This window comes from Aythya marila (genome assembly GCF_965140915.1).
Source record: "Aythya marila genome assembly, chromosome: 10".
Classification (NCBI taxonomy): Eukaryota; Metazoa; Chordata; class Aves; order Anseriformes; family Anatidae; genus Aythya; species Aythya marila.
This window is the reverse complement of record NC_139051.1, coordinates 12,846,148-12,869,021: the sequence shown is the minus strand read 5'-3', so window position 1 is coordinate 12,869,021 and position 22,874 is coordinate 12,846,148. Positions and strand designations below refer to the sequence as shown.

General features: G+C 63.3%; 2 protein-coding genes across 3 annotated transcripts; both read left to right on the top strand.

Moving 5' to 3' along the window:
- Positions 1-808: 808 nt before the first annotated feature.
- SEMA3G (semaphorin 3G) lies at positions 809-9,169 on the top strand (the record flags this gene model as incomplete). The annotated part of the gene is made up of 16 exons (XM_082768572.1): positions 809-899; positions 3,293-3,453; positions 3,618-3,680; positions 4,963-5,082; positions 5,365-5,455; positions 5,582-5,698; positions 5,851-5,993; positions 6,215-6,329; positions 6,443-6,512; positions 6,614-6,758; positions 6,973-7,204; positions 7,301-7,392; positions 7,691-7,732; positions 7,841-8,054; positions 8,212-8,351; positions 8,436-9,169. The coding sequence occupies 16 exons, from the start codon at positions 809-811 to the stop codon at positions 8,880-8,882; spliced, it is 2,283 nt and encodes a 760-aa protein (XP_082624698.1). The 3' UTR covers positions 8,883-9,169.
- A 2,202-nt stretch (positions 9,170-11,371) lies between these two features.
- BAP1 (BRCA1 associated deubiquitinase 1) lies at positions 11,372-22,751 on the top strand. Of its 2 annotated transcripts, none has more exons than XM_082767922.1 (17): positions 11,372-11,478; positions 12,873-12,902; positions 12,997-13,051; positions 13,431-13,563; positions 13,915-14,034; positions 14,420-14,481; positions 14,559-14,701; positions 15,201-15,279; positions 16,282-16,405; positions 16,745-16,862; positions 17,282-17,469; positions 18,175-18,308; positions 19,066-19,538; positions 19,630-19,736; positions 20,490-20,582; positions 21,035-21,107; positions 21,305-22,751. In XM_082767922.1, the coding sequence occupies exons 1-17, from the start codon at positions 11,442-11,444 to the stop codon at positions 21,436-21,438; spliced, it is 2,103 nt and encodes a 700-aa protein (XP_082624048.1). In that variant the 5' UTR covers positions 11,372-11,441; the 3' UTR covers positions 21,439-22,751. The 2 variants fall into 2 exon arrangements, with proteins under 2 accessions (XP_082624048.1, XP_082624047.1); XM_082767921.1 differs by having other exon boundaries at positions 19,630-19,790.
- Positions 22,752-22,874: the final 123 nt, after the last annotated feature.

Sequence of the window (22,874 nt, the reverse complement as noted above, 5' to 3'; positions counted from 1 at the left end):
GAGCTGAGGTTAATCCTGCTCCCTTCCTACGGGATCTTCCCAGGGTGGCTCCCCAGGACCCTTGGGGCACGGAGCGCTGCGCGAGCCTGGGCAGGAGCCTCCGCGTTATCTGCCAGAGGTGCCTCGGGGCTCGGATCTGCTTCTTGCTCCCATCCCCACCCAAGGTGCTACGTTTGCTCCAGCTTTTTGCTCTGCCTTCCCCCTCGGGGAGCCAGGCCAGGGGCTCACCGGGCTGAATCGGGGCGGTTTTGGGCAAGTTGGGGCCGGCAGCGCTGCAGAGCCCTGCACGCACCGCAGGCTTCCCGTGCGCTGCTGGGGTGCTGCGTGCCAAGGGCTGGGGGCACAGCAGAGGGGTTGGGGTGCCCGGCCCGGGGTGCTTGGTCCCCAAGGTCCCCTCCTGTCCCCCCTGCTCGCCTCATGTCCCCAGCTGGCATGGGACCAGCCGTGCTTGAGGAGGGGAGCACCGTCTGGAGACAGGTTGGAGAGGGGGGGACCCTCCTTCCCCCTTCTTGCTCCAAGTCCTCGACTTGGGGGGAACCGAGGAGGGGACCCCAGTGCCAGGCAGCTGCTGCTCCCTGCCACAAACCCTGTGCCCTGCGACCCTCGGGGGGTGCTGAAGCAGCGGGGACAGCGGCTTCAGCACCCTCCTGCCCCAACCCTGCGCACCCGTTCCCCAAAGGATGCTTTGGGGCGCCCCCAGCGCCGGCTCCCGGGGCTGGGGGGGAGAGCCCGGGGCCGGGGCGGGCCGGGGCGGAGCTGCGGCCCCATAAAAAGCGGCGATCCCGGGAGCTGCGGCCCCGGGAGGAGGATGCGGGCAGCGGCGGCGGCGCTTTGCTGGCTCTGGGGCTCGCTGCTGGCCGCGGGGCGCAGCCTGCCCCGGCTCCGCCTGCCCCACCGCGGTGAGCCGGGAAGGGGAGAAAAGGGGGGTGGGAAAGGGGTTTTTAGGGCCGGAGGGGGTGGGAAAAGGGGTTTTTGGGACCGGGATGGGGGTGGGAGGTCGCACCTTGCCGTGCGGGCTCCGCGGATATGGGGAGCAGGGAAGCGTTTTGGGGAAACTGAGGCACGGGGTGAGGGGGGGCTGCCCTGCTGCCGGCACCCCTGGGTGCCAAGCGGGTGCTTTGCCCGCCTGGTTTTAATTCAGACCCTCCCCGCTGTCCTGCCCCTGCCTCATTAAGCCCTCGGCTTAACCCCCGAGCAGGTTGGAGCCCGGTTTGGCACCTGGGTGGGGGGCTGGAGAGCCTGGGGGGGGCGCGTCCAAGCGAGGAGCCTCTAAAAAGAGAAAACCAACACTTGCATAATGCCCGGGGAAAGGAAGGGCAGAGCCCCAGGAGCTGCCCAACGCAGCCCCGAGCCGAGGGCAAGCTGCTGGGGGCCCCCCCGGCCAAGCACTGGGGTGCAGAGCCCTGGGGGGGGGATGCTGGCTGCGCCCCGGGTCCTTCTTGCAGCCACCCCCCCTGTGTGGGAAGGGGGAAACTGAGGCACAGAGGGGGCTCCTTGCCCCAGGAGGTGACAGGTGCCCACCACAGCGGGGTCCTGCGGCTTCAGGCTGGGGTTGGCAGCAGCACGGGGAGGTTTCGGGGCCCCCAGCAGAGCTGGGCTGTGGGGTTTGGGTGCTGCCTCGGTGCCTGATGGGCTCCGGCACGAAGTCGGTCCCGTGGGAACTCCTGGGGACAGGCGGGCTCCCCATGGGAACCAGCAACCTTTTGAAGCTTTTTTTTATTATTATTATTATTATTATTATTATTTATTTCTTATTTTTGCCTTCTTAAGTTGATTGCTCTGTTCCTCTTCCAAATTGGAAGCAGAAGCCGAGATTTCCCACGAAACAAACAAATGTTTCAATTAAAACCATTAGGAGCCTCCGAACAGCCTCGGAAATGAACGCTGGGCAAAACCGAAGCTGCTTTCACTTAGTTTGTCAGCCCGGGGTGCGCTTGGCTCCACTCGCCGGAGCGGCTTTTGAGGTGGAAAGAGGGGAAGTCTCCGTGCTCCGCAGCCGGGGGGGGGTGCCGGGCTGTCACCTCCCCCGGTGGCATTGCTGGGGTGGCGGTGGCCGTGTCCCCAGCTCACCCCGCTGCTGCTCCAAGTCCCCGTTTTGATTCCGTGTTGGCTTCCAGCAGCGGGGCTGAGTGTGGAGAAGGGCATGTCTCCGCCGCACCATCCCCTCAAGGGGCTCCTGAATTGCTGTGGTGGCGCTGGCAAAGCCCGGGGGGGGCTCTTTGGGGCCCCCCCATGCTGGAGAAAGGACGGGGGGCATGGCAGGGTGATGCTTTTTGGGGGGGGAAGGTGCCCGGTGCCAGCGTAAGGCGAGGCGCAGGAGGAATTTGCCGGGGCTGGGGAGAAGGGCAAGCCTTGCTTGAAACAATATGAGCAGCCCGACGGCTTTGCCAATGTTATTCTGAGCTGGGAAAATATTATTGCTGGGCAAGAATAGAAGGAGACGCTGGTGTTTTCCCGGGCTGGGCCCAGGGAAGCAGGAGGAGCAGAGATGCTGGCAGGGGGGGTGCTCGGGGGCCGAATGACCCCAAGAGATGGGGCTGGGGCCACCGGGTGTCCCGGGCTGCTGGTGGCTGAGCCGAGCAGTCCCAGTGCCTCCTCTGCTCCTGGGGACAGATCCGAGCCGTGGAGGGGACAGCCCGGCTGGGGACAGGGACTGCAGCAGCTGCAGGCTCCCCCAGGGCAGGCCGCAGAGGGTGCGGTGCATCTGGGGACAGCCGTCAATGGCTCTTTGTCCTCCTCCTCCTCCTCCCCTCGGCTGTCTTGGAGGCCTGGCCCGGGGTCGGCGCCACCGTTTCGGGGCCCAGTGAAGCCGAACCGCCTCCCCTTGCCCTCTCCCTCCCAGCTGGGGGGGCGTTGAGCTTTGGCAAGCCTCCACTTCCCCCTTGTGTCACCCCTGAAGTCATTTCCTATTGTTTGGGAATCCCATGGGATTCAGGCACCGACCCGCTTGGGGAGCCTGGAGCTGGTTGCTCTGGGCCCAGCGGCAATGTCCTCCCCTGGGATGTGGTGTCCCCGTGCCCGTGCCTTCACCCCGAGCATCAGCCCCATTGCGTGTCCCTACTGTGAGCACTCCCACCACCCTTCCAGGCTGCACACAAGCCCAGCTGTCCCACACTGGGACACCTCCACCCCACCCCACGATGCCCCTTTGCTCCAGCATCCTCCCGTGCCCTGGCTGCTGCAAGGAGGGGGCCTCTTCCCGGGGACGGGAGCCCTGGTGACACCAACCAGCACCCTGGGGGCTTTTGGGGTTGGGGTGGCTCCTGCTGACTCTGCCTTCCCTGCCCGACAGAGCTGCTGAGCACCAACCGCTCCGTCCTTTTCTTTGGCCACCGAGGCTTCCTGGGCTTCCGCACGCTCTACCTGGACGAGTACCGGGACCGGCTCTTTGTTGGGGGCAAGGACGCGCTCTACTCCCTGCGCCTGGACAGGGCCAGCACCGACACCAAGGAGGTGAGCGTCCTGCACCCAACCGTGGCGGTCAGAGGGCAATTAGCTGGCAGCTAATTACCCGCAGCTCCTGGGTGCTGAGCAGGGTCCCGCTGGGGATGTGGCTTCCCAAGGGGTCAGTGCCTGCCGTCCCCTCCACCTGCCCCAAAAGGCTCTTTGTGTTCCAGATCTACTGGCCGCCCCTGCCCGGGCAGACGGAGGAGTGTTTTCGGAAGGGGAAGGACCCAGGGGTGAGTCTCTCCCCGCGCCCCTGAGCTGAGGGGGTCCCCTTGTACCCCACCCTGGAGCTGGTTACTTCTAGGACGGGCTGTGGCACCACGGGGCTAAAACTGAGGCAGGGAGCTGGTGCCTAGGCCTGGCTGTGTGTGGTGCTTGCACTGGGCTCGCCACATCCCATCTCTGGGATGCCCCACGCAGGCAGGAGCTTGGAAACCTGAGCTCAGGGGGTCCCAAGCCCCGGTCCTGGAGCTTCTCAGCATCCCTGTGTGGCAGGGTACCCGTGCGCCGAGCTGCGCGTGGTCTCAGCAGGGAGGTTTTGGAGGGGGGTGCGCCGTGCCGGCCGTCCCAGCCATCCCCCAACGATGGGAAATCTGCAGCTCGATCCGGTTCGGTGACCTCATTCCCCTCTTTGCAATTACTTTGCGTCCCCCCTGCCCTGACATGAAACAGGAGTAAGGCAGGAGGGGAGCCGGCCAGAGCCCCCAGGCTCCCCCAGCCCAGACAAATCACTCCCAGCATGTTTATTTTCCAAGCTCTGACAGATCCAAGCTGGGAGAGCCTCGACTCTTTTTTTTTTTTTTTTTTTTTTTTTTTTTCTTATGTGTATTTTTTTTAACTCACCATTGCAGAGGCTCTTTGCAAAGGGAAAATAAACAGCGGGGAGGCCGGGGACCCCTGGGGCAGCTCGGTGGCGGGGCTCCCAGCAGCCAGGGGCCTCACGCCCTGCGCAGGGGACCGCAGAGGAGGGAGGGCAGGGCTGGGCAAGCAGCCGAGCAGAAGGACAAACCCGATGGGGACCGTCCCATCTTGCCTCCCCTGTCCACACGAGGTGGAGGAAGAGGATGGTGGGTGCTGGAGTGAGCTCTTTGGGGGGTGCAGGGGATATGGCCAAGGTGTGGAGGGTGAATTCCTCATTGCTGTGTCCCCACGACGGGTGGGAAGGTGTCCCCAGTGGAAGGGACCATCCTGGGCAGCACTGTCAGGGGCTGCCCTGGGTCCGGAGGCAGCTGAGGGCGGCCGTGGGGCTCCAGCTCTGTCTCCCGCGTTTCCTCCCTTTGTTTCCTCCACTTCACCCAGTGCGAGCAGGAACGTGATGGGGGAAGGCCCAGCAAAAAGCCCGATCCCTCTGCGATGAGCTGGGGGCTTGGGTTGGCAGAGCCCAACCCCGGCAAGCCCTGGCGGAGCCGTGAGCTGCACCTCTGGGTGCAGGCAGAGCTCGGAGGCCCCGTGTCGCTGGGGGGGGCGATGCAGCGGGGTCCCTGCAAGCCTCCCCCTTCGTGGCCCTCTCCCCAGACCGACTGCGCCAACTACATCCGCCTGCTGCACCCCTACAACCGGACCCACCTGCTGGCCTGCGGCACCGGCGCCTTCCACCCCGTCTGCGCCTTCGTCTACGTGGGGCACCGCGGCGAGGTAGGCGCCTGGCTCGGGGTGGTGTCCTCAGCCTCCTTGTCCCCATCTTCCTCCTTCCCGGGGGTTTTAGGCTGTGTGGGGATGCTGGATCTGGTGTTTGCCCCGTTTGGGAACCAGCCCCGTGTTGCCCTTGCCCTTCCTCACCTCTCTGGCCACGGCGTCCCCGTGGTGGCAGCGGTGTGGGTGGCGTTTCCTCCTCTCCCAGTCCCCAGTCCCCGGTGTGAGCCCCAGGTGGGCCCCCCCGGTGTGTCCCCGTCACAGCCTCGCTGTCCCCAACCCCAGCATGCCTTCAGCTTGGATCCCACCAGCGTGGAGAGCGGCCGGGGCAGGTGCCCACACGAGCCCGACGGCGCGTTCGCCAGCACGGTCATCGGTGGGTTGCCGTCCCCGGGGACCTCGGGGTGCCGGGCGCAGGGACCGGGGGGCTGAGGGGAGGGGGACACCGGTCCCCGTGCCACCAGCTGGGGGTGGCCGGGGGCTCTCAGGGTGTCTCTGCCAGGTGGGGAGCTCTACGCCGGCCTCACCGCGGACTTCCTCGGCCGCGACCCCGGCATCTTCCGCAGCACGGGGACGCGCTCTGCGCTGCGCACCGAGGTGGACCAGCGCCTGCTCAATGGTAACGGTGCCCCCAGCCCCACGGCACAGCATGGGGGGCACGGGGGGAGCCCTCTGGCTGGGCTTTCCTCACCCATTCCCCGCTGTCACGCACGGCCCGGAGGCGGCAGCCGTGCCCTTTGTCCCCACCTGATGCTCCTAGCTCTTTCCTAGAGCCCAAATTTGTGGCGGCCTTCCTGATCCCGGACAACGACGACCGGGACAACGACAAGGCCTATTTCTTCTTCACGGAGAAGGTGGTGGAGGCAGATGGCAGGGAGCACGCCGTCGTCAGCCGGGTGGCACGGGTCTGCGTGGTGAGACGCCAGCGGCACCGCGGCGAGCGCTGCAGGGGGATCACCCCTGGGTCAGCTCTGTGCCCGTTTTTTGGGGGCAGAAGTCCTGGGATGGGTTTTTGTAGCGGTGGCTGTACGTGGAAGGTGGGGCAGAAGGCTGGCGGGTGCTCCCCACCCAGGGGGCTGCCGAGGGGCTGTTTGCTCAGTCGTAGCAGTGGCCCTGACGCTCCCCGTCCCTGCAGAACGACGCTGGAGGCCAGAGGGTGCTGGTCAACAAGTGGAGCACCTTCAACAAAGCCCGCCTGCTGTGTTCTGTCCCCGGCCCCGGCGGCATCGACACCCACTTTGACGAGCTGGGTAAGGGGTGGGGAGCACCCCAGGGACCCTGCGGGTGCTGCTCCCTCGTTTGGTGGCTTTGAGTGGCTCCTGGGCCACCAGCGAGTCCCAAGGCTTGGGTTTCTTCTCTGCAGACGATGTCTTTTTGCTGAGGACAAGGGATGGGAAGAGCCCGGAGATCTACGCCCTCTTCAGCACCGTCAGGTGGGTGGCTCAGCACCAGCCCCAACCCCTTGGGGACACCCAGCCCTGGCCTGCCCATCGCCACCGACGGGGTCTGAGCTCCCTTCGCCGTCCCCTTCCAGCCACATCTTTCGGGGCTCTGCTGTCTGCGTCTACCGCATGGCCGACGTCCGCGAGGTCTTCAACGGGCCCTTCGCACACCGCGAGAGCCCCCTGCACCAGTGGGCAGCCTACGAGGGCCGCGTGCCCTACCCCCGCCCAGGCGTGGTGAGCGGTCCCTGGGGGGCTGATCCCCTCCTCCAGGCCGGGGGGCGATGGGGCCGAGCCCCCCTTGCCCTATTGGGGTCCCGATGGGGTTCCTGTGGGATCTGCCCAAATGGGGTCCCTCTGGGATCCGCCCTGAGGTTCCTCTTTTGGGGAGGAACCCAAACAGTTCTCACCAAATCGGGCTGGGCGAACGGGGTCCCTCCTGTCCCCGCAGTGTCCCAGCAAGACCACCAACCAGCCCCGGCGGCCCTACAGCACCACCAAGGACTTCCCCGACGAGGTGCTGCACTTCGCCCGCGCTCACCCCCTCATGCACAAGCCCGTGCGCCCGCGGCACCGCCGGCCGCTGCTGGTGAAGGCCGACCTGCAGCACCGCCTGCTGCAGCTCGTGGTGGACCGCGTGGACGCCGAGGACGGGCAGCACGACGTCCTCTTCTTGGGGACGGGTAAGCGGGGCGGGCAGGGCGGGCGGCACGCAGGGGATGGGTGCCGGGGGTGGCCCGCGAGGGCTGGAGGTCGCGTCTCTGTCCTCCTCCTGGCAGATGCGGGCTCGGTGCTGAAGGTGGTGGTCCTGCAGAAGCCAAACTCGGCCGGGACTGAGGAGATCGTCCTGGAGGAGCTGCAGGTTTTTAAGGTGAGTTTTGCTGCGAGGGAAGGGAGCGGTGGGGTGGGCACTGTGGATGCAGCTCGGGGATGCATCCCTCGGCTGGAGGGATGTCACCGTGCCGCTGGGCACCAGGAGGGTTCCTGTCCTCCCCTTCCCCGGGGTGGCAGAGGTGCCCACCCCCTCCAGGCTCCAGCAGCCAGAAGGGGGGAATGCGCAGTGTTTTCTGCCCCACACGCTCTCCTGGTGTCCCCCAGAGACCCCACATGCCCAGGGCTCCCTGGGGAGAGGCTCGGTCCGGCCTCACACCTGCCTCCCTCTCCTGCAGGCGCCTGTGCCCATCACCCAGATGGAGATCTCCGTCAAGCGCGTGAGTCCATTTCTCAGGGGCTGGGGGCGAGGGTGGGTGGCTGGGGGGGGCTGTGCAAGGTGGGGCCGGGTGTCACCGTGTCATCGCCGTGATGCTGCTGCCCCCCAGCAAACGCTCTACGTGGGCGCCAGCCTGGGGGTGGCCCAGGTGCGGCTGCACCAGTGCGAGAGCTACGGCACCGCCTGCGCCGAGTGCTGCCTGGCCAGGGACCCGTACTGCGCCTGGGATGGCACCGCCTGCACCCGCTACGTGCCCTCGGGCAAGCGCCGCTACGTGCGCCACACCAGCCCCGTGTACCAGTGTCTGGACCAGAACCTGACCGGTGAGAGGCTTGGGGTGAAGCGCCCCAGCCCGCGGTGCCCCCCAGGAGAAGCTGGGGGAGCCCGGGGAGCTCTGGTGGTGGTGGGGGACGGGCGCTTCGGCCCCACAGGGTGCCCACTTCTGTCCCCACCACGAGCGTGCCTCTGTCTCTGCCCCAGTGGACGATTTTGAGCACGTTGAAGAGAAGGTGCTGTACGGCATGGAGCACAACAGCACCTTCCTGGAGTGCGTGCCCCGCTCCCCGCAGGCCAGCGTGCAGTGGTTCGTGCAGAGACCCCCGGATGAGCAGCAGGACGAGGTGAGACCCCAGCGCCTGCCCTTCCCCTTCCTCCCCCCATCCCCGTTCCTGCCAAGGACCCAACCTCACGGCCGTGGCCGCCAGGTGAAGACGGACGAGCGGGTGCTGCAGACGGAGCGAGGGCTGCTGTTCCGCCAGCTGCACAGCCGCGACGCCGGGGTCTACTCCTGCAAGACGCTGGAGCACGGCTTCACGCAGACGGTGGCCAGGACGTCCCTGCGGGTGCTCAGGGGCGAGCAGCTGCCCCGTGCCTCCCCCCGGCAGCGCGAGGACGAGCGCCCGCCCTGCCCGGAGCCCCGGCAGGCAGTGCCAGCTCCCAAAGCTTGGTTCAAGGACATCCTGCACCTCGTCAGCTCCGCTGACCGGCAGCGGGTGGAGGAGCAGTGCCTGCGCCTCTGGTGTGGCCACCGCAAGGGCAAGTTGGCCAAGGGCAAGCTCGCCCTGGCTGGCTTGGATGCGGGCAAGAAGGGGCGCATGGCCAAGCCCCAGGGCGAGAGGATCCGCGTGCCCCGGCAAGCTGCGGCCACTTAGAGCAGGGGACCCATCCTCGAGCGGGCTTGCGGCTGCACAAAATCCTCCCGGCCCCAGGGCTGGCTCCTGGGCAGGTCCCTGTCACCTCGGGGGCTGCAGAGCCACCTCCCAAAGCGGGGCGTGCGGGGGAGATGCGATGGCACTGGGCCCCTCGCTCTTGCCAGGTGCCACCGGTCGCCTCGGGTGGGTATGGAGCCACGGTCACTGGGGTGGCAGTGACCCCGGGGAGCTTGCTGGCTTTCTCTGCAAATAAACGGGCCGAGCACAGTGCCAGCCCCCTCTTCACCTGTGGGGTGTCCAGGCTCTTTCCACAGCGCCGGCCTGGAGCCTGGGACAGACACTTGCTCTCGGGGGTAAAAACTGAGCCCCATCGGCTGGATGGGGAGGCTGGGGCCATGCTGGGACGGGTGCAGTGTGGGACAGGGGCTCTCACGGCACAGCCCCTGGCCCGAGCCCAGCCTCTGTGCTGGGAAGCAGAGCGGCCTTTGTATGAAAGGGGAAAAGCAGAAGCAGGGCAGGCACGGGGCCAGTGCTGCTGCTCCCGTTCCTGGAAAGGGATCGCAGGCTCATCCCCGGCCCCGCTTCAACCCCTCATCTTGCCCCCAAGGGAAACCACAAACTGTTTAGGGGCTGGGCAGGGTCAGGGAGGGTGGCAAATGGCTGCGGGCACGTTCGATCCATCCCTGGGTAAACATGGGAGAGGCTTGGGGTAAGGTCCCGCAGCCAGGGAGTAACTGCACCAGGACAGCAGGGGACACAGGCAGAGGGGGCAGTGGGTTTTGGGGGGTGGCTGCTGAGCCCCAGGGCCTCCCCAAAACGCAGATCTCGGCCCTGCTATGGGTGCTGCAGGCAGCTGTGGGTGAGGCACTTGCCTGCTGGGAGCTCCGGCAGCCGGGCTGATAAGGATCTCCCCTTTCCCCGGGCAGCACGGCCCCACACAATGGTGTGAACCGCAGCTCTGCCGGGCCCGGCATTGTTCGAAGGCAGAGGAAGGGGAAAGAAAATAATAATAATTAAACCCCAAAATAGCTCGCACAAAGCCCGGGCTGGGTGATATCATCGCTCCTCCCTTACGAGCACTGGTGCTGCAGCACAACGGCTGCGTGCGGTGCGGCGCCTTTGGTGGGGGCAAAGTCCCCTGGTGTGCTGCCCAGCCCCACGTGAGGCTGTGGGGCTGGGCTGTGGGACTCAGACCTGTGTAGGGCTGAGCTGTGGGGCTGAGCCCTGCGTGGGACTGAGCTGTAGGACTCAGACCTGTATGGGGCTGAGCTGTGAGACTCAGAGCTGAATGGGGCTGAATTGTGGGACTCAGACCTGCATGGGGCTGAATTGTGGGGCTGAGCCGCCTATGCGGTTGAGCTGTGGGACTCAGACCTGTGTGGGGCTGAACTGTGGGACTCAGACCTGTGGAACTCAGACCTGTGTGGGGTTGAGCCACCTGTGGGACTCAGACCTGTGTGGGGCTGAGCTGTGGGACCCAGATCTGTGTGGGGCTGAGCCCTGTGTGGGGCTGGGCGGTGGGACTCAGACTTGTGTGGGGCTGAACTGTGGGACTCAGACCTGTGGAGCTCAGACCTGTGTGGGGCTGAGCCACCAGTGGGACTCAGACCTACATGGGGCTGAGCTGTGGGACTGAACTGTGGGACTCAGACCTGTATGGGACCGAGCCCTGTGTGGGGCTGAGCTGTGGGACTCAGAGCTGAATGGGGCTGACCTGTGGGACTCAGACGTGTGTGGGGCTGAACTGTGGGGCTGAGCCGTGTGTGGGGCTGAGACACCTGTGGGGCTGAGTTGTGAGACTCAGAGCTGTGTGAGGCTGAGTTGTGAGACTCAGAAGTGCGTGGGTCTGAGCTGTAGGACTTAGACCTGTGTGGGGCTCAGCTGCGGGGCTGAGCCCTGTGTGGGGTTGAGCTGTGGGGCTGAGCCCTGCATGGGACTGAGCTGTAGGACTCGGACCTGTATGGGGCTGAGCAATGGGACTCAGACCTGCGTGGGGCTGAGCTGTGTGTGGGGCTGAGCTGTGAGACTCAGAGCTGAATGGGGCTGAACTGTGGGACTCAGACCTGTGTGGGGCTGAACTGTGGGGCTGGGTGGTGTGTGGGGCTGAACTGTGGGAGTCAGACCTGCATGGGGCTGAGCTGTAGGACTCAGACCTGTGTGGGGCTGAACTGTGGGACCCAGATCTGTGTGGGGCTGAGCCCTGCATGGGGCTGAGACACCTGTGGGGCTGAGCTGTGAGCCTCAAAAGTGCATGGGGCTGAACTGTAGGACTTAGACCTGTGCGGGGCTGAGCTGTGGGGCCGAGCCCTGTGTGGGGCTGATCTCCCCCCATCGGGCCGTGCCCCCCCCCCCGCCGGGGCCTTTCTGTGGCGCCGCCTCCCGCGCCCGGCGCTGGCGGCGCGGTGACGTCACGCGGCGCGCGGTGCTGACGCTGAGGGGCCGGGGGAAGGAGGAGGAGGAGGAGGAGGAGGAGCGGGGGGGGGCCCGGAGCGGGGCCGGGCGGCGGCGGCGGCGGCGGGGCCGGACGGGACATGGCGGCACGGGCCGGGCCGCGGGAAGATGAATAAGGGCTGGCTGGAGCTCGAGAGCGACCCCGGTGAGGGAACGGGGGGGGCTCTGAGGAGGGTGGGGGCCGTGAGGGGGGTGGGCCTATGGCGGGAGGGCCTGTGAGGGGGTGTGGGGGGGGGCTGTGAGGGGTGGGGGGCTATGAGGGGGGCTGTGGGGGGTTGGGGTAGTTGTGAGGGGGGTTTGGGGGGGTTGGGAGGGGTGGGGGAGCCTGTGAGGGGGGATTTGAGGGGGTATGTGGGGGCTGGGTGGGGGTGGGGGGGCTGTGAGGGGGTGGTGGGGGGGCTGTGAGGGGTGGGGGGCTATGAGGGGGGCTGTGGGGGGTTGGGGTAGTTGTGAGGGGGGTTTGGGGGGGTTGGGAGGGGTGGGGAGGCTGTGAGGGGGGATTTGAGGGGGTATGTGGGGGCTGGGTGGGGGTGGGGGGGCTGTGAGGGGGTGTGGGGGGGGCTGTGAGGGGTGGGGGGTGTGTGTGGGGGCTGGGGGGGGTTGAGGGGGCTATGGGGAGGGGTATTGGGGGGTGGGAGGGGTGGGAAGGCTTTGAGGGGGTGTTTGGGGGCTGTGAGGGGCTGGGGATGCTGTTTGGGATTTTGGGGGCTGTGAGGGGAGTGTGGAGGGGCTGTGGGGGCTGTGAGGGGTTGGGGGGGCTACGGGGGGGCTGTGAGGGGGGCGGGGTTTGAGGGGATGATTGGGGGCTGTGAGGGGCTGGGTGGGGGTGGGGGAGCTGTGAGGAGTGTGGGGTTTGTTTGGGGTTTTGGGGGCCGTGAGGGGTTGGGGGGGCTATGGGGGGGCTGTGAGGGGTGGGGGTGCTGTTTGGGGTTTGGGGGGCTTTGAGGGGGATGTGTGTGGGGAGGGGGTTGTTTTGGGGGGGTGCTGTGGGGGTGGAAGCACCTCCAGGCCCCAGTTGGCTCGGGGAGGCCGTGGGGTGGGGGAGTCCCAGCAGGGTTCATGGGGGGGGGACAAGGGAGGTGGGAGGTGGGAGGCAGGGCCTGGGCACTTTCAGGGAGCCTCAGGGGGGCTCCGAGCCCGGGGGGCTCTGCGGGGTGCAGCTGGGGTGTGCCACGGTGTGGGATGTTGCTGAAGCTCCTTGGTGCTCTGCAAAACAGCCCCAAATAGAGGAGTGGGTGACTTGTGTGAGCTGGGGGGGGCCGCCTGCTGCTGGCTGTCCCCAGCCTCGCAGGTGACCGAGGGCTGTGAGGGGGCTCCTACACCCTGTGTGTGTGGCTGCGGGCGGGCGGGGGGACAACGCTGTCACCCCGAGGAGCCCAGCACGCTGTGTGTGTGTCACAGCCCCGCGCTGCCCCGTCCTGCTGTGCCCGTGTTGGATCTGGGATCCCAGCTGGGGGGGATTTTTTAGCTTAGAGGTGAAGCCCCCAGGGTTTTCCCTTCTCCGTTAAGAAGAAACCTTTGGGTTTTGTCCCTTTCCAGGTCTCTTCACGCTCCTGGTCGAAGACTTTGGTGAGTCCGAGGCGCCCTCCCGGGAAGCTGGCTTCATGCTACCTCTCGCCCTTTCTTGGTAGCCTCGGTACCAGCTTCTGCCCTTTGTTTGCAGGGGTCAAGGGGGTGCAGGTCGAGGAGATTTACGATCTGCAGAGCAAGTGCCAGGGGTAAGTCACGGGCTCGAAAGCGGGGTTTTGTTGAGCAAAATGCGTCTGTGAGCCTGGGAGCTCCTCGCCAGGTGCTGGGAAGGGCGCACACAAGGCCATCGGTCCCGGAGGTCAGCGTTGGGGTGGGCGAGCTCCTGCTTGTGTGGTAACCCAGTTGGCACCACAGGCTGCGAGGGCAGATGGGCTCCAGGCACAAAAATGCACAGAGCAAGACCTGGTGTGGGGCAGCCTTCAGGGATTAAGCCCTCTGCCCCGTGGTCGCTTCCAGCGGGACGTGGTGGTGGTTCTGCTTTCCCTGCCGTGTGAGACGGCGGTGGGGCAGCCCCAGAGCTGTGCACGCTCTGCCCAGCGCGCTGCAGCCGCTGACTCCTCTCCGCAGCCCCGTGTACGGCTTCATCTTCCTCTTCAAGTGGATCGAGGAGCGCCGCTCGCGCCGCAAGGTCTCGACCCTGGTGGATGAGACGTCGGTGATCGACGATGACATCGTCAATAACATGTTCTTTGCTCACCAGGTGGGCTGGGGGCACCTCGGGGAGGGCTGGCGGCGAGATCTCCCCTGGGTGGTGAGGCAAAAGGAGCTGCGGGTGGGGAAGGAGATCTCCTTCCCGGGGGTCTCTGCCCTGAGCCACAGCTTGGAGGGACCCAGGGGAGGGCTGAGAGCCTGGCTAGGGCCCGTGCTGCCAGCAGGTGCCCACAGGGGCACGGTGGGGACTGCTGAAGGAGGCCGATCTCCTCTGCCCCTCCGAGAGAGCAGCTGTACCTCAGGTCGCTGTTCCACGAGTGGTTTTTGGGTTATTGGTGACAGGGGGGTCGTCAAACAAGCGCTGTTCCTGCTGCTGACTGGTCCTTGTGTCGCCCCCCAGCTGATCCCCAATTCCTGCGCCACCCACGCCCTGCTGAGCGTCCTCCTGAACTGCAACAATGTGGACCTGGGCCCCACGCTGAGTCGCATGAAGGATTTCACCAAAGGATTCAGCCCCGAGGTAGGGGCGGAGGCGTTGCAGGGCTGTGCAGCGCTGTGGCCCTCTCCTGCTCCCCTCAGGACCCTGCTGTGGCGAGCTGGCTTCTCCGCAGCCCTTCCTGGCTGCCTGAGCGTCACAAATTTGATCTGTGATCAAATGCACTCCTGCCTTCACACCTAGCTCGCAGTCTGTGCTCTCTACAGCTGTAATCCCCCCTCAAGTCTCCTTGGAGTGTTCCTTTCCTCACGGGTCTTTACCTTGTAACTCAGCAGAGCGCAGTTACGAGCTGCTGGGAGCTGTTCTTCAAGCCCTGCGTGTGGACGGAGGGAGCGGGGAGCTGGCGGGTGGAGCACTTTGTTATTTTCTTACCACTTCTCCGTTGTTTCCCTCTCCTGCTCTTCTGCAGAGCAAAGGCTATGCCATCGGCAATGCCCCCGAGCTGGCCAAGGCCCACAACAGCCATGCCAGGTGAGCCAGGAAGCCTCTCGCAGCGCGGTTCTGCTGGAGCGGGCTCCCCGCTCACCTCCTGCCTCTCGCCCTCGCAGACCGGAGCCTCGGCACCTGCCGGAGAAGCAGAACGGCATCAGCGCTGTGCGAACCATGGAGGCTTTTCACTTCGTCAGCTACGTCCCCATCAAGGGGCGGCTGTTTGAGCTGGACGGGCTGAAGGTCTATCCCATCGACCACGGTAAGAACCTGCCCGCCACTGCTTGCTGACACAGTTGGAGGGACAGCCTGGTTTGTCCACGTTTGTGTTGTATTTCATTGAGAGTGAGCGTTAGCTGGGATTCATGGAGAATCATTCCAGCAGCTCCCAGATTCATCCTGAGTTTTGACAGCTCCTTTTGGAGCCTCTGTTGGAGTCTGTGTGTAGAAAACAATTACTTCTAGATGCATCGTGTTGCTTTTTTCCAGCCGTGCTGCTTTCCTCCACAGTTGGTCAGGGCCGTGAGGTCCTTCTGCAGCTCGGCGATGTGGCATCACGAGCAGAACCTGTCCCCTCCTCACTGCTCCCTGTGCCAAATAACTGCTGCGTGCTGAGGGCTGAGGTCCCCAGCAGTACTGCTCGGGGTGCTCCTCTCACAATCTGGCTGGTTCTGTCTTTCAGACACATGCTTATCCCTGCTAGGGCTTTGCTTCTGTTTCTCAGACCCTGCGCTGCTAATTTTGGCTCTGCCTTTCTCCAGGGCCGTGGGCTGACGATGAAGAATGGACGGACAAAGCCAGGAGGGTGATCATGGAGCGCATCGGCCTGGCCACTGCAGGGTAATGTCCCAGCCCTGCTGCGGGTTCTGGGTCATCTCCTCTGCCCCTGGGTCATTTCTGCTGGGCTCTGATGAGTTGTGGGGGTGACAACGTTGCTTGGGAGGGGTGTGGGTGCGCTGCCTGGTCCCTTTCTTTGCCCCTGAGATCTGGAGCGTGTGGAGGAGCTGTGCTCAGTGTGATGCATTCCCTGCGAAGCGCCGTGTGGGACAGGAGTGGGAGGAAACACAAGGAATTAGGGATCTGTGTGTGGCTGCAGGGCTGCAGTCCTGTTGGGATCGTGGAGGTGAATTGTGAGCCAGCTGAGAGCTTGAGGGACGGGATTAGAGAGGAGATGGGTACGGGTGGCATCGCAGCGGGTGTCAGCTGTGGGCTGCCCAACCAGGAAGACGAGTGGGTGAGGCCTTCCACAGACAGCTGGAAGTAGCCTCGTGTTCCCCATGGGGGCCTTCAGCCCTCCTGGTATCTGCTGGAGGGCAGGTGCTGATCTGGGCAGCTGGGAGAGGAATTTGGGGACTGGAGGAAAGCAAATGTCACTGCTGCCTTCAAGAAGGTCAGAGGGAGAGCCCAGGGAACTGCAGGCCAGTCAGCCTTACCTGGACCCCCGGAACTGTGATGGAACAGCTCATCCTGGAAACCATTTCCAGCCACGTGAATGACAGGAAGGTGATCAGAGGTAGTCAGCGTGGAGCACACCATGGGGCAGTGGTGCCTGACCTACCAGGCATCCTCCTGGGGTGAGCTGACTGCCTTGTGGACGAGGGAAGAGACGTGGATATTCTCTGCCTTGACTTCAGCGAGGCTTTTGATCTGTCTCCCGGGAGATTCTCGTAGAGAAGCAGCGGCGTTATGGTGTCAGATGAGCAGGCAGCGAGGTGTTTTGAAGCCTGGCTGAAGAGCTGGGTTCAGAGGGTGGTGGTCAGAGGCACGGCCTCGTTGGAGGCCCGGAGCTAGCGGAGTCCCGCAGGGGTCGGTCAGCGTGAGGTCTGCTCTGACTCCCCGCAGGGAGCCGTACCACGACATCCGTTTCAACCTGATGGCCGTGGTGCCTGATCGGAGGATGAAGTACGAGTCCAAGCTTCACATCCTGAAGATGAACCGCCAGACCGTGCTGGAGGCCTTGCAGCAGGTAGGAGAGCCCGGGTCCCGAGGGAGTGCAAGGTTCAGATGGTAACAGGCTCTGCTCTCAGGGGATCTCGCTGTGCTGTAAGGACCCTGCGTGGTTCTTTTTTGTTTGTTTTTTCTCTTTGTGAGACCTCCTCTGGGAAGAGGAGATGTCCTTGTTGCTGCTTGCCCTTTTGCTGCTCACCTGGGAGGTTGTCCATAAAGCTGGTGGTTGTTGTGTGCGTGGGTGCTCAGAGGTTGGCTTGCCCTCACACATTCTCCCTCGGTGATGCCCTAGGGGGAGCAGCGTGCTTTGGGTCGCCCTGCTCTGGTGCTCACTTCTGCTCCATCGTTTGCCTTCAAGCTTATCCGAGTCACTCAGCCTGAGCTGATCCAGACCCAGAAGTCTCAGGAATCTCAGTCTACCGAAGAGACAAAGCCAGCCAGCAGCAAGACCGTGGCTCCAGAGAGCACCCATCCAGGTAGGTTCCCGTGCCAGGGGTGTTTCAAGCCAGCGTGGCCTGCTCTGAAGCGAGCACATCCTGGCATAGGCTGGTGTTGGTGTCTGGCTGACCTGGAGCTTGAGAAACTTCTATGGTTGGCTTCGTTTTTCTTTTCATCTGACCCCAGCTCCATGTGCAGCGTGCTGGGATGTGGCTGAGCAGGCCTGCTGTAGATACCAGAGTGCCTGGGAGGAGTGTTGGAGGGAAACAGGGCTTGAAAAGGGGGAGGGCTTAAGCTTGGGGACACTTGTGACAGCTGGAAGCGGGGTGGGAAGCGGCTGTGATGCTCTGCTCGTGCTCTGGTGGAGCATACGAGCTCGTGGGACAGGAGAGGGGTGGCGGAGGGCGCTGAGTAACCAGCAGTGGAAGTGAGAGGCTGTGCGGTGCCTGTGTTGCAGACAGCACTGATGAGCCCACGAGCCAGGGCCACCCCGCGGCCACACAGAGCCCACCCACCCGCTCCAAGCCAGTGGTGAAGACGTCGGCAAGCACCATCAACGGGGCGCCTCCGGCAAACCCCAACCCCATCATGCAGAGGTTGCCGGCCTTCCTGGATAACCACAACTACGCCAAGTCCCCCATGCAGGTGGGTTGGAGCTCCAGGCTCCTGTCAGGGGTGCTGCTGGCCTTCCGCTCCGAGTCCCCTGCCTCCAGGGGGTTGTTGCTGAGCAGGTCTCGGCCCTTTCCCTGCCTCGCGGCGTGCCTGCCCTCGTGCTGCTCGGGCTGGAAGGGCAGAGGGTAAAAAATGACCCGACAAAAGAGGTTGGCTCTAAGGTGGGTCGCTGGGTTGGTGTGAATCACTGCATTGTGGGGGAACATTGATGTTGGAGTGAAGACGGCTGGGCAGGGACAGTTTGCTCACACAGACTTCATGCTCGAGCCAAGTGCAGAGGAGAGAGCTTCCCATGGGAACCACATCCAGGAGCTGCCGTTGGAGGACTGGGGAGGATATGGGTTGAGGGCTGTGGGGTGGCAAAGCACAGAGCCCAGCTCCCTTTTTTGCTGCTGACCTGGGTATACTCAAGCCAGTAATGCTTAAATGGACCCAAACTGTGAGCTCGGGTGTCTCCTGGCTGCTGACACTCTGCATCCAGGTCCTGGTCTGCACCGAGCTCGATCCAGAAGTACCACGGACAAGCTCGCAGCCAGAGCAGTTGCACGGGGGCAGCTGTTCCTCAGGGGCACGGGGAGCAGCTCTTTCCAGCTGAGCAAGTGTACACAGGAGTTCTGTCCACGGGGCTCTTCCTCCTCCCCCCGCAGTCGGCAGGCTGTCAGCGGTGGTGTTTTGCAGGAGGAGGAAGACCTGGCGGCAGGAGTGGGTCGCAGCCGGGTCCCGGTCCGACAGCACCAGCAGTACTCGGATGATGAGGATGACTACGATGATGATGAGGAAGAGGAAGTTCGTAACACCAACTCAGCCATCAGGTAACAGCTCGAACTGAGGCAGAGGGTGGTTTAGCTGTGCGCCTGACTCGGGTGCTGACCTACACAGAACTGCTTGCAGTGACTTCCAGATCTCTTTCCTGAGCATGATTAGCTGTGTTACAGTCTGTGACTGCAACGTGTGTGCCATCTGAACTGTTTTTTAGTTTGCCTGGCATTTTACTGTTCACTCCTTGGATTTTGTGAAACCCTTCTGGTGCTCTTCATAATCAACTCTGAATTTTGGCTGCCCTGAGTAACTGTGTATCTGGGACTTCTCTGCTTCCCCCCTTCTCCAAACATTCCTGAACAAAATGAATGGGGTGACTGGGGGGCTCCTTCATAGCCTGCCCAGCTTTGCTTTTCTTTCTCCTAGGGCGTTACTGGTTGCTGTGTGGGTGGTGGAGCTCGACCTGGGGAAGGTCACCTCATAGCTGACAAATTACCGGGCTTTTTGGGCAGAGGGTGTCAGCTGCACATCGGGGTGCCTGGTGGTTGAGGAAATGTGGTGTGCTGTGCTTGGGGGGGCTTCATTTTTTCACCGCTCTGCAGGAGTACCTGCAGCTAGCAGCTTGGTGGGGTGGGCTGCTGCCAGAGATGCTGGTGGCAACGAGAGCAACCTAGAAACGTTCCAGGCCTTGCTTCATCCTAACACATGGCCTCAGGTGCTGAGTGCGGGGCTGGCAGTGCCCATGCTGCTGCAGCTGGGCTCTCCAGCTCCTTCCTCCGCCTTCACCTTCCCTTCTGCATCCCTGGGCAGGTACAAAAGGAAAGGGCAAGTAAAGCAAGAGCACGCAGCGGGGTCTGCGGACGGCCAGCTCTCTGTCCTCCAGCCGAACACCATCAACGTCCTGGCCGAGAAGCTGAAAGAGTCGCAGAAGGACCTCTCCATCCCCCTGTCCATCAAGACGAGCAGCGGTGGAGCTGCCGTGGCGGTTGTCACTCACTCCCAGCCCTCTCCCACCCCCAGCAACGAGAGCACCGACACCGCCTCCGAGATCGGCAGCGCCTTCAACTCCCCGCTGCGCTCTCCCATCCGCTCGGCCAACCCCACCCGCCCCTCCAGCCCCGTCACCTCCCACATCTCCAAGGTCCTTTTCGGCGAGGAGGACGGGCTGCTGCGCATCGACTGCATGCGCTACAACCGGGCCGTCAGGGACCTGGGGCCCATCATCAGCTCCGGGCTGCTGCACCTCACAGAGGACGGCGTCTTTTGCCCGCTGGCTGTTGCAGGTAGGTGCCCGCAGTCCCTGGGGGGGGTGCCCCGTGGCGATGGGGCTGCGTCCTTTTGCTGTGGCTCCTAACGCTTCTCTCCTGCGCGCAGATGGGGGGAAAAGCTCCCCCTCGTCCATCAAACCCGGTGAAGAGGCCCAGGTTGCCATCAAACTGGAGGAGAAGGAGGGCAGTGAGGCCGGTGACAGCAAAGAGAAGGTGGGACTTGGCAGGACCAGTGATCACCCTGGGGGGGAAAAGTATTCTCCCAAGGTGAGTTTTGTGCTGCGACGGCCCTAGGAACACGGAGCCCCCCTGTGCTCGCCCAGAGACGCAGCAGCACCGGCAGTGACCGAACCACATGTGCACGGTGTCCCGCTCGCGTGCCGCCGCCGCCGTGCCTTGAGGCACAGGGCAGTGCAGGTTTTGTGCCTCGTATCCTCTTGGGATGCCCGTGCTGGCAGCGGGTAGAGCTGCTGCTTCGTGTGGTTGAGATGTTCTCCGTGCTCTACTTTGGGACCCTGCCGAGACCCTGCCCGGGTCCCTTGGCACCCCAGCTCCCAGCCTGCCCTAACTTTATTGCCTGTCTCTGCCCCCTAGCCAGCAACAAGACCAGGCTTGGGCAGCACGAGCACACGGAGGTCTCCCTGCAGGATAGCTGCCTGGAAACATCTTCTGTTTTACTCAGAAGGGAAATCCTCAAGCTGTGTTAGTGAAAAGAATCAGGGGTGGGCTCAGGCAGAACATGCCTGTGAACAACAGCTCACCCGTGGCTAGCCTTAGCACCAGCTGATTGATTATCCTCACTCAGATGTTCCCTATAATGAAATGCTATTTTATTTTTTTCCCCTCTCTGGCAAGTGGTTTTTTGTTTTGATGAGGAACACCACCAGCTCACCCCTGCAGCTCTAGGGCTGTGTGCTGGCAGGCACGGGTCTGTCTGCTCACGTTTGCTCTGCTTGGTCCTGTCAGGAGCTGCTGGCACTGCTGAAGTGTGTGGAGGCAGAGATTGCAAACTACGAGGCCTGCCTGAAGGAAGAGGTGGAGAAGAGGAAGAAATTCAAGGTGTGTTTGTTGCTGGATCATTTATGTTGCTGATTTAGCTCCCTGAAGGCTTCCATCTGTGGTCAAGCTTATGTCAAAGTGGAGGGAGGGTGGTTCAGCTGAGAAGAGCAATGGGAACATCTGAGGTTTGTCCTGTTACCAAGCACAGCCAGGTACAGGAGCGCTCCTCCTAGGGCAGATAGAAACCCCTGGGCAGCCCAGGCTGGAGGAGGGTGGAGGAGCTCTGCAGCTGGGGCACTGCTGAGCATCAGCACTGCTAGGAGGAAGGGCCTGGAGGCCTGGCAGTGTTCCTCCTGTGCCTTCTTGTGTGCTGGGCTGGGGGCTGAGACCCTTCCTGCTCTGTTCCCTCAGCCTGGGGCTGGGCCAGGCACTACACTGGTTCTTGGCCCCGTGAGCTCTCCTTTCTCCCTGCCCCATCTGTAATTACGTATGAATCTGCGTTCTGTTTGTAGATTGATGACCAGAGGAGAACCCACAACTACGATGAGTTCATCTGTACCTTCATCTCCATGCTGGCGCAGGAAGGTGAGATGTGGAAACAGGGGCGTGGGGTTCAGGTTCAGCTTGGGACCTCCCCCCACCGAGCTGCGGGGAGCTCTGTGGGCTTGGGGTGAGAGAGGGAAGGCCGTGATTTGGTGTCAGTAATGCCAGCAGCCTCTCCAGCGCGTGGTGGCTATTCACAGCACTTCATTACAGCAGCTGTGCTGCCTCTGTCCCTGCAGGCATGCTGGCCAGTCTCGTGGAGCAGAACATCTCCGTCCGCAGGCGGCAGGGAGTCAGCATCGGCCGTCTCCACAAGCAGAGGAAGCCCGACCGCCGGAAACGCTCCCGTCCGTATAAAGCCAAGCGTCAGTAGTAGCCTTGGGGTCAAGACTGTGAGGAACTGGCCCCTGGGGCTTTGGGCAGTGGCACGTGGATGTATCTTACCCTTTGCCTGAGGAAAAGGGACCCCAGTGAGAAGCCCTTGGCTGAGGTGGAGCCTCGGGACAAACGGAAATTGGGTTTTCCTCCGAGCCTGAGTTGTGAAAGGCAGAACTGCCTTGTCTCAAGGAGAGACCCTGCAGCACCAGGCGAGCCTGAGCTGCCCCCCTGGGCCGTGGCCACACACAGACGCCCTGGGCCTGTGTCTCCGTGTCGTGGCTGGGGACTGCGGCAGGAGGGACAGAGCCCAACTGGTAATGGTGGGCCCAGCGTGGGGACACTGGTGCCGCTGGTGTGAGGCTGTGCTGGCCGCAGCTGGCTGTGGCTTGTGTCCTGTGTGTGCAGGCCTTCAGCTCTGTGCTTCCCCAAGCCACTCACGGCTGTTCTCTGTTCCTCTCCCTCTATTCACAAAATTTATGTTCTGGTTCTGAACCACACTTTGGCTCCTGGATGGAGCTGTTCTCCACCACGGCTGGCCTGCGTGAATGCAGCTCTGTGCTGCCCCTTTCCCCGAGCTGGCTGATGCTCCAGGGATGGCAGTGCCACCTCCCCACCCAGCCAGGCTCTCCTTTGGGCATTGCCCCCTTGTCCCCAGCCCTGTGGGGGTGCTGGGGGGCCCTGCTTCCACAGCAGCTCTCCTAGGGACCAGCTCTGCGGCCCTGGCCGGTGCCTTTGGGTCACACAGGGTTGCTCCAGCCCTTGTCCTGGGTTGGCCTTGGTGCTGGGGTAGAAGCCAGATCTGGAGTTGGCTTGGTGCCCTTGATGGAGCCTTTTGGGGGGGAAGAGGTGACAGCGTAATACCCAAGGCACAAAGGGAGCCTCGTGGGCAGACAAACTGGGGGCAGCCCAAAACTGCTTCTCCTGCCCAAGCTCCTCACTGGTTGCCACCCAAGAGCCTGCTGGTGTGGGCAGCGCCCTGGTTCGTACTGCAGCACACTGGCCCAGCCTTCCTGCCAGCCCCATCAGCGCTCCTGCAGATGGTTTTCTCCCCCAGCCTCAGCAGCCTGGCAGAAATCTCAGAAGCCAAAGGTTGGTGCCTCTCCCCAGAGGTGAAGGCAGGAGGAGCTGAGCTGGGGCCAAGGGGAACAGAGACAGGAGAGGACTGAATTTGCCGAACGGGAAAATTTGTACAGATCTTCACTGTGGAATGAAACTGTCTTTTTTTTTTTTATTATTTGTTGAAGGAAAGCAAAATCCTTCTTCTTGCTGTGTCTGATACCAAGTGCTGTACATAATGGATCTGTCTGAAGGAATAAAGCTATCCTGTAACAGCCATCCAAGGGCCTGGGGTGGGAGGGAAGGGTGAGGCACCTATGAGCACTAGAGCTGGGTCCATTGCTGTGTTTTTGACAAACTGGCAGCTCTTCTGGG

Bases quoted from the DNA above. Each gene is read 5' to 3' on its own strand.
- BAP1 (XM_082767921.1), top strand. From the start codon at position 11,442: ATGAATAAGGGCTGGCTGGAGCTCGAGAGCGACCCCG. The intron at 14,035-14,419 runs GTAGGGGCGGAG...GCTCTTCTGCAG, and splicing joins CCAAAGGATTCAGCCCCGAG to AGCAAAGGCTATGCCATCGG. The intron at 14,702-15,200 runs GTAAGAACCTGC...GCCTTTCTCCAG, and splicing joins GGTCTATCCCATCGACCACG to GGCCGTGGGCTGACGATGAA.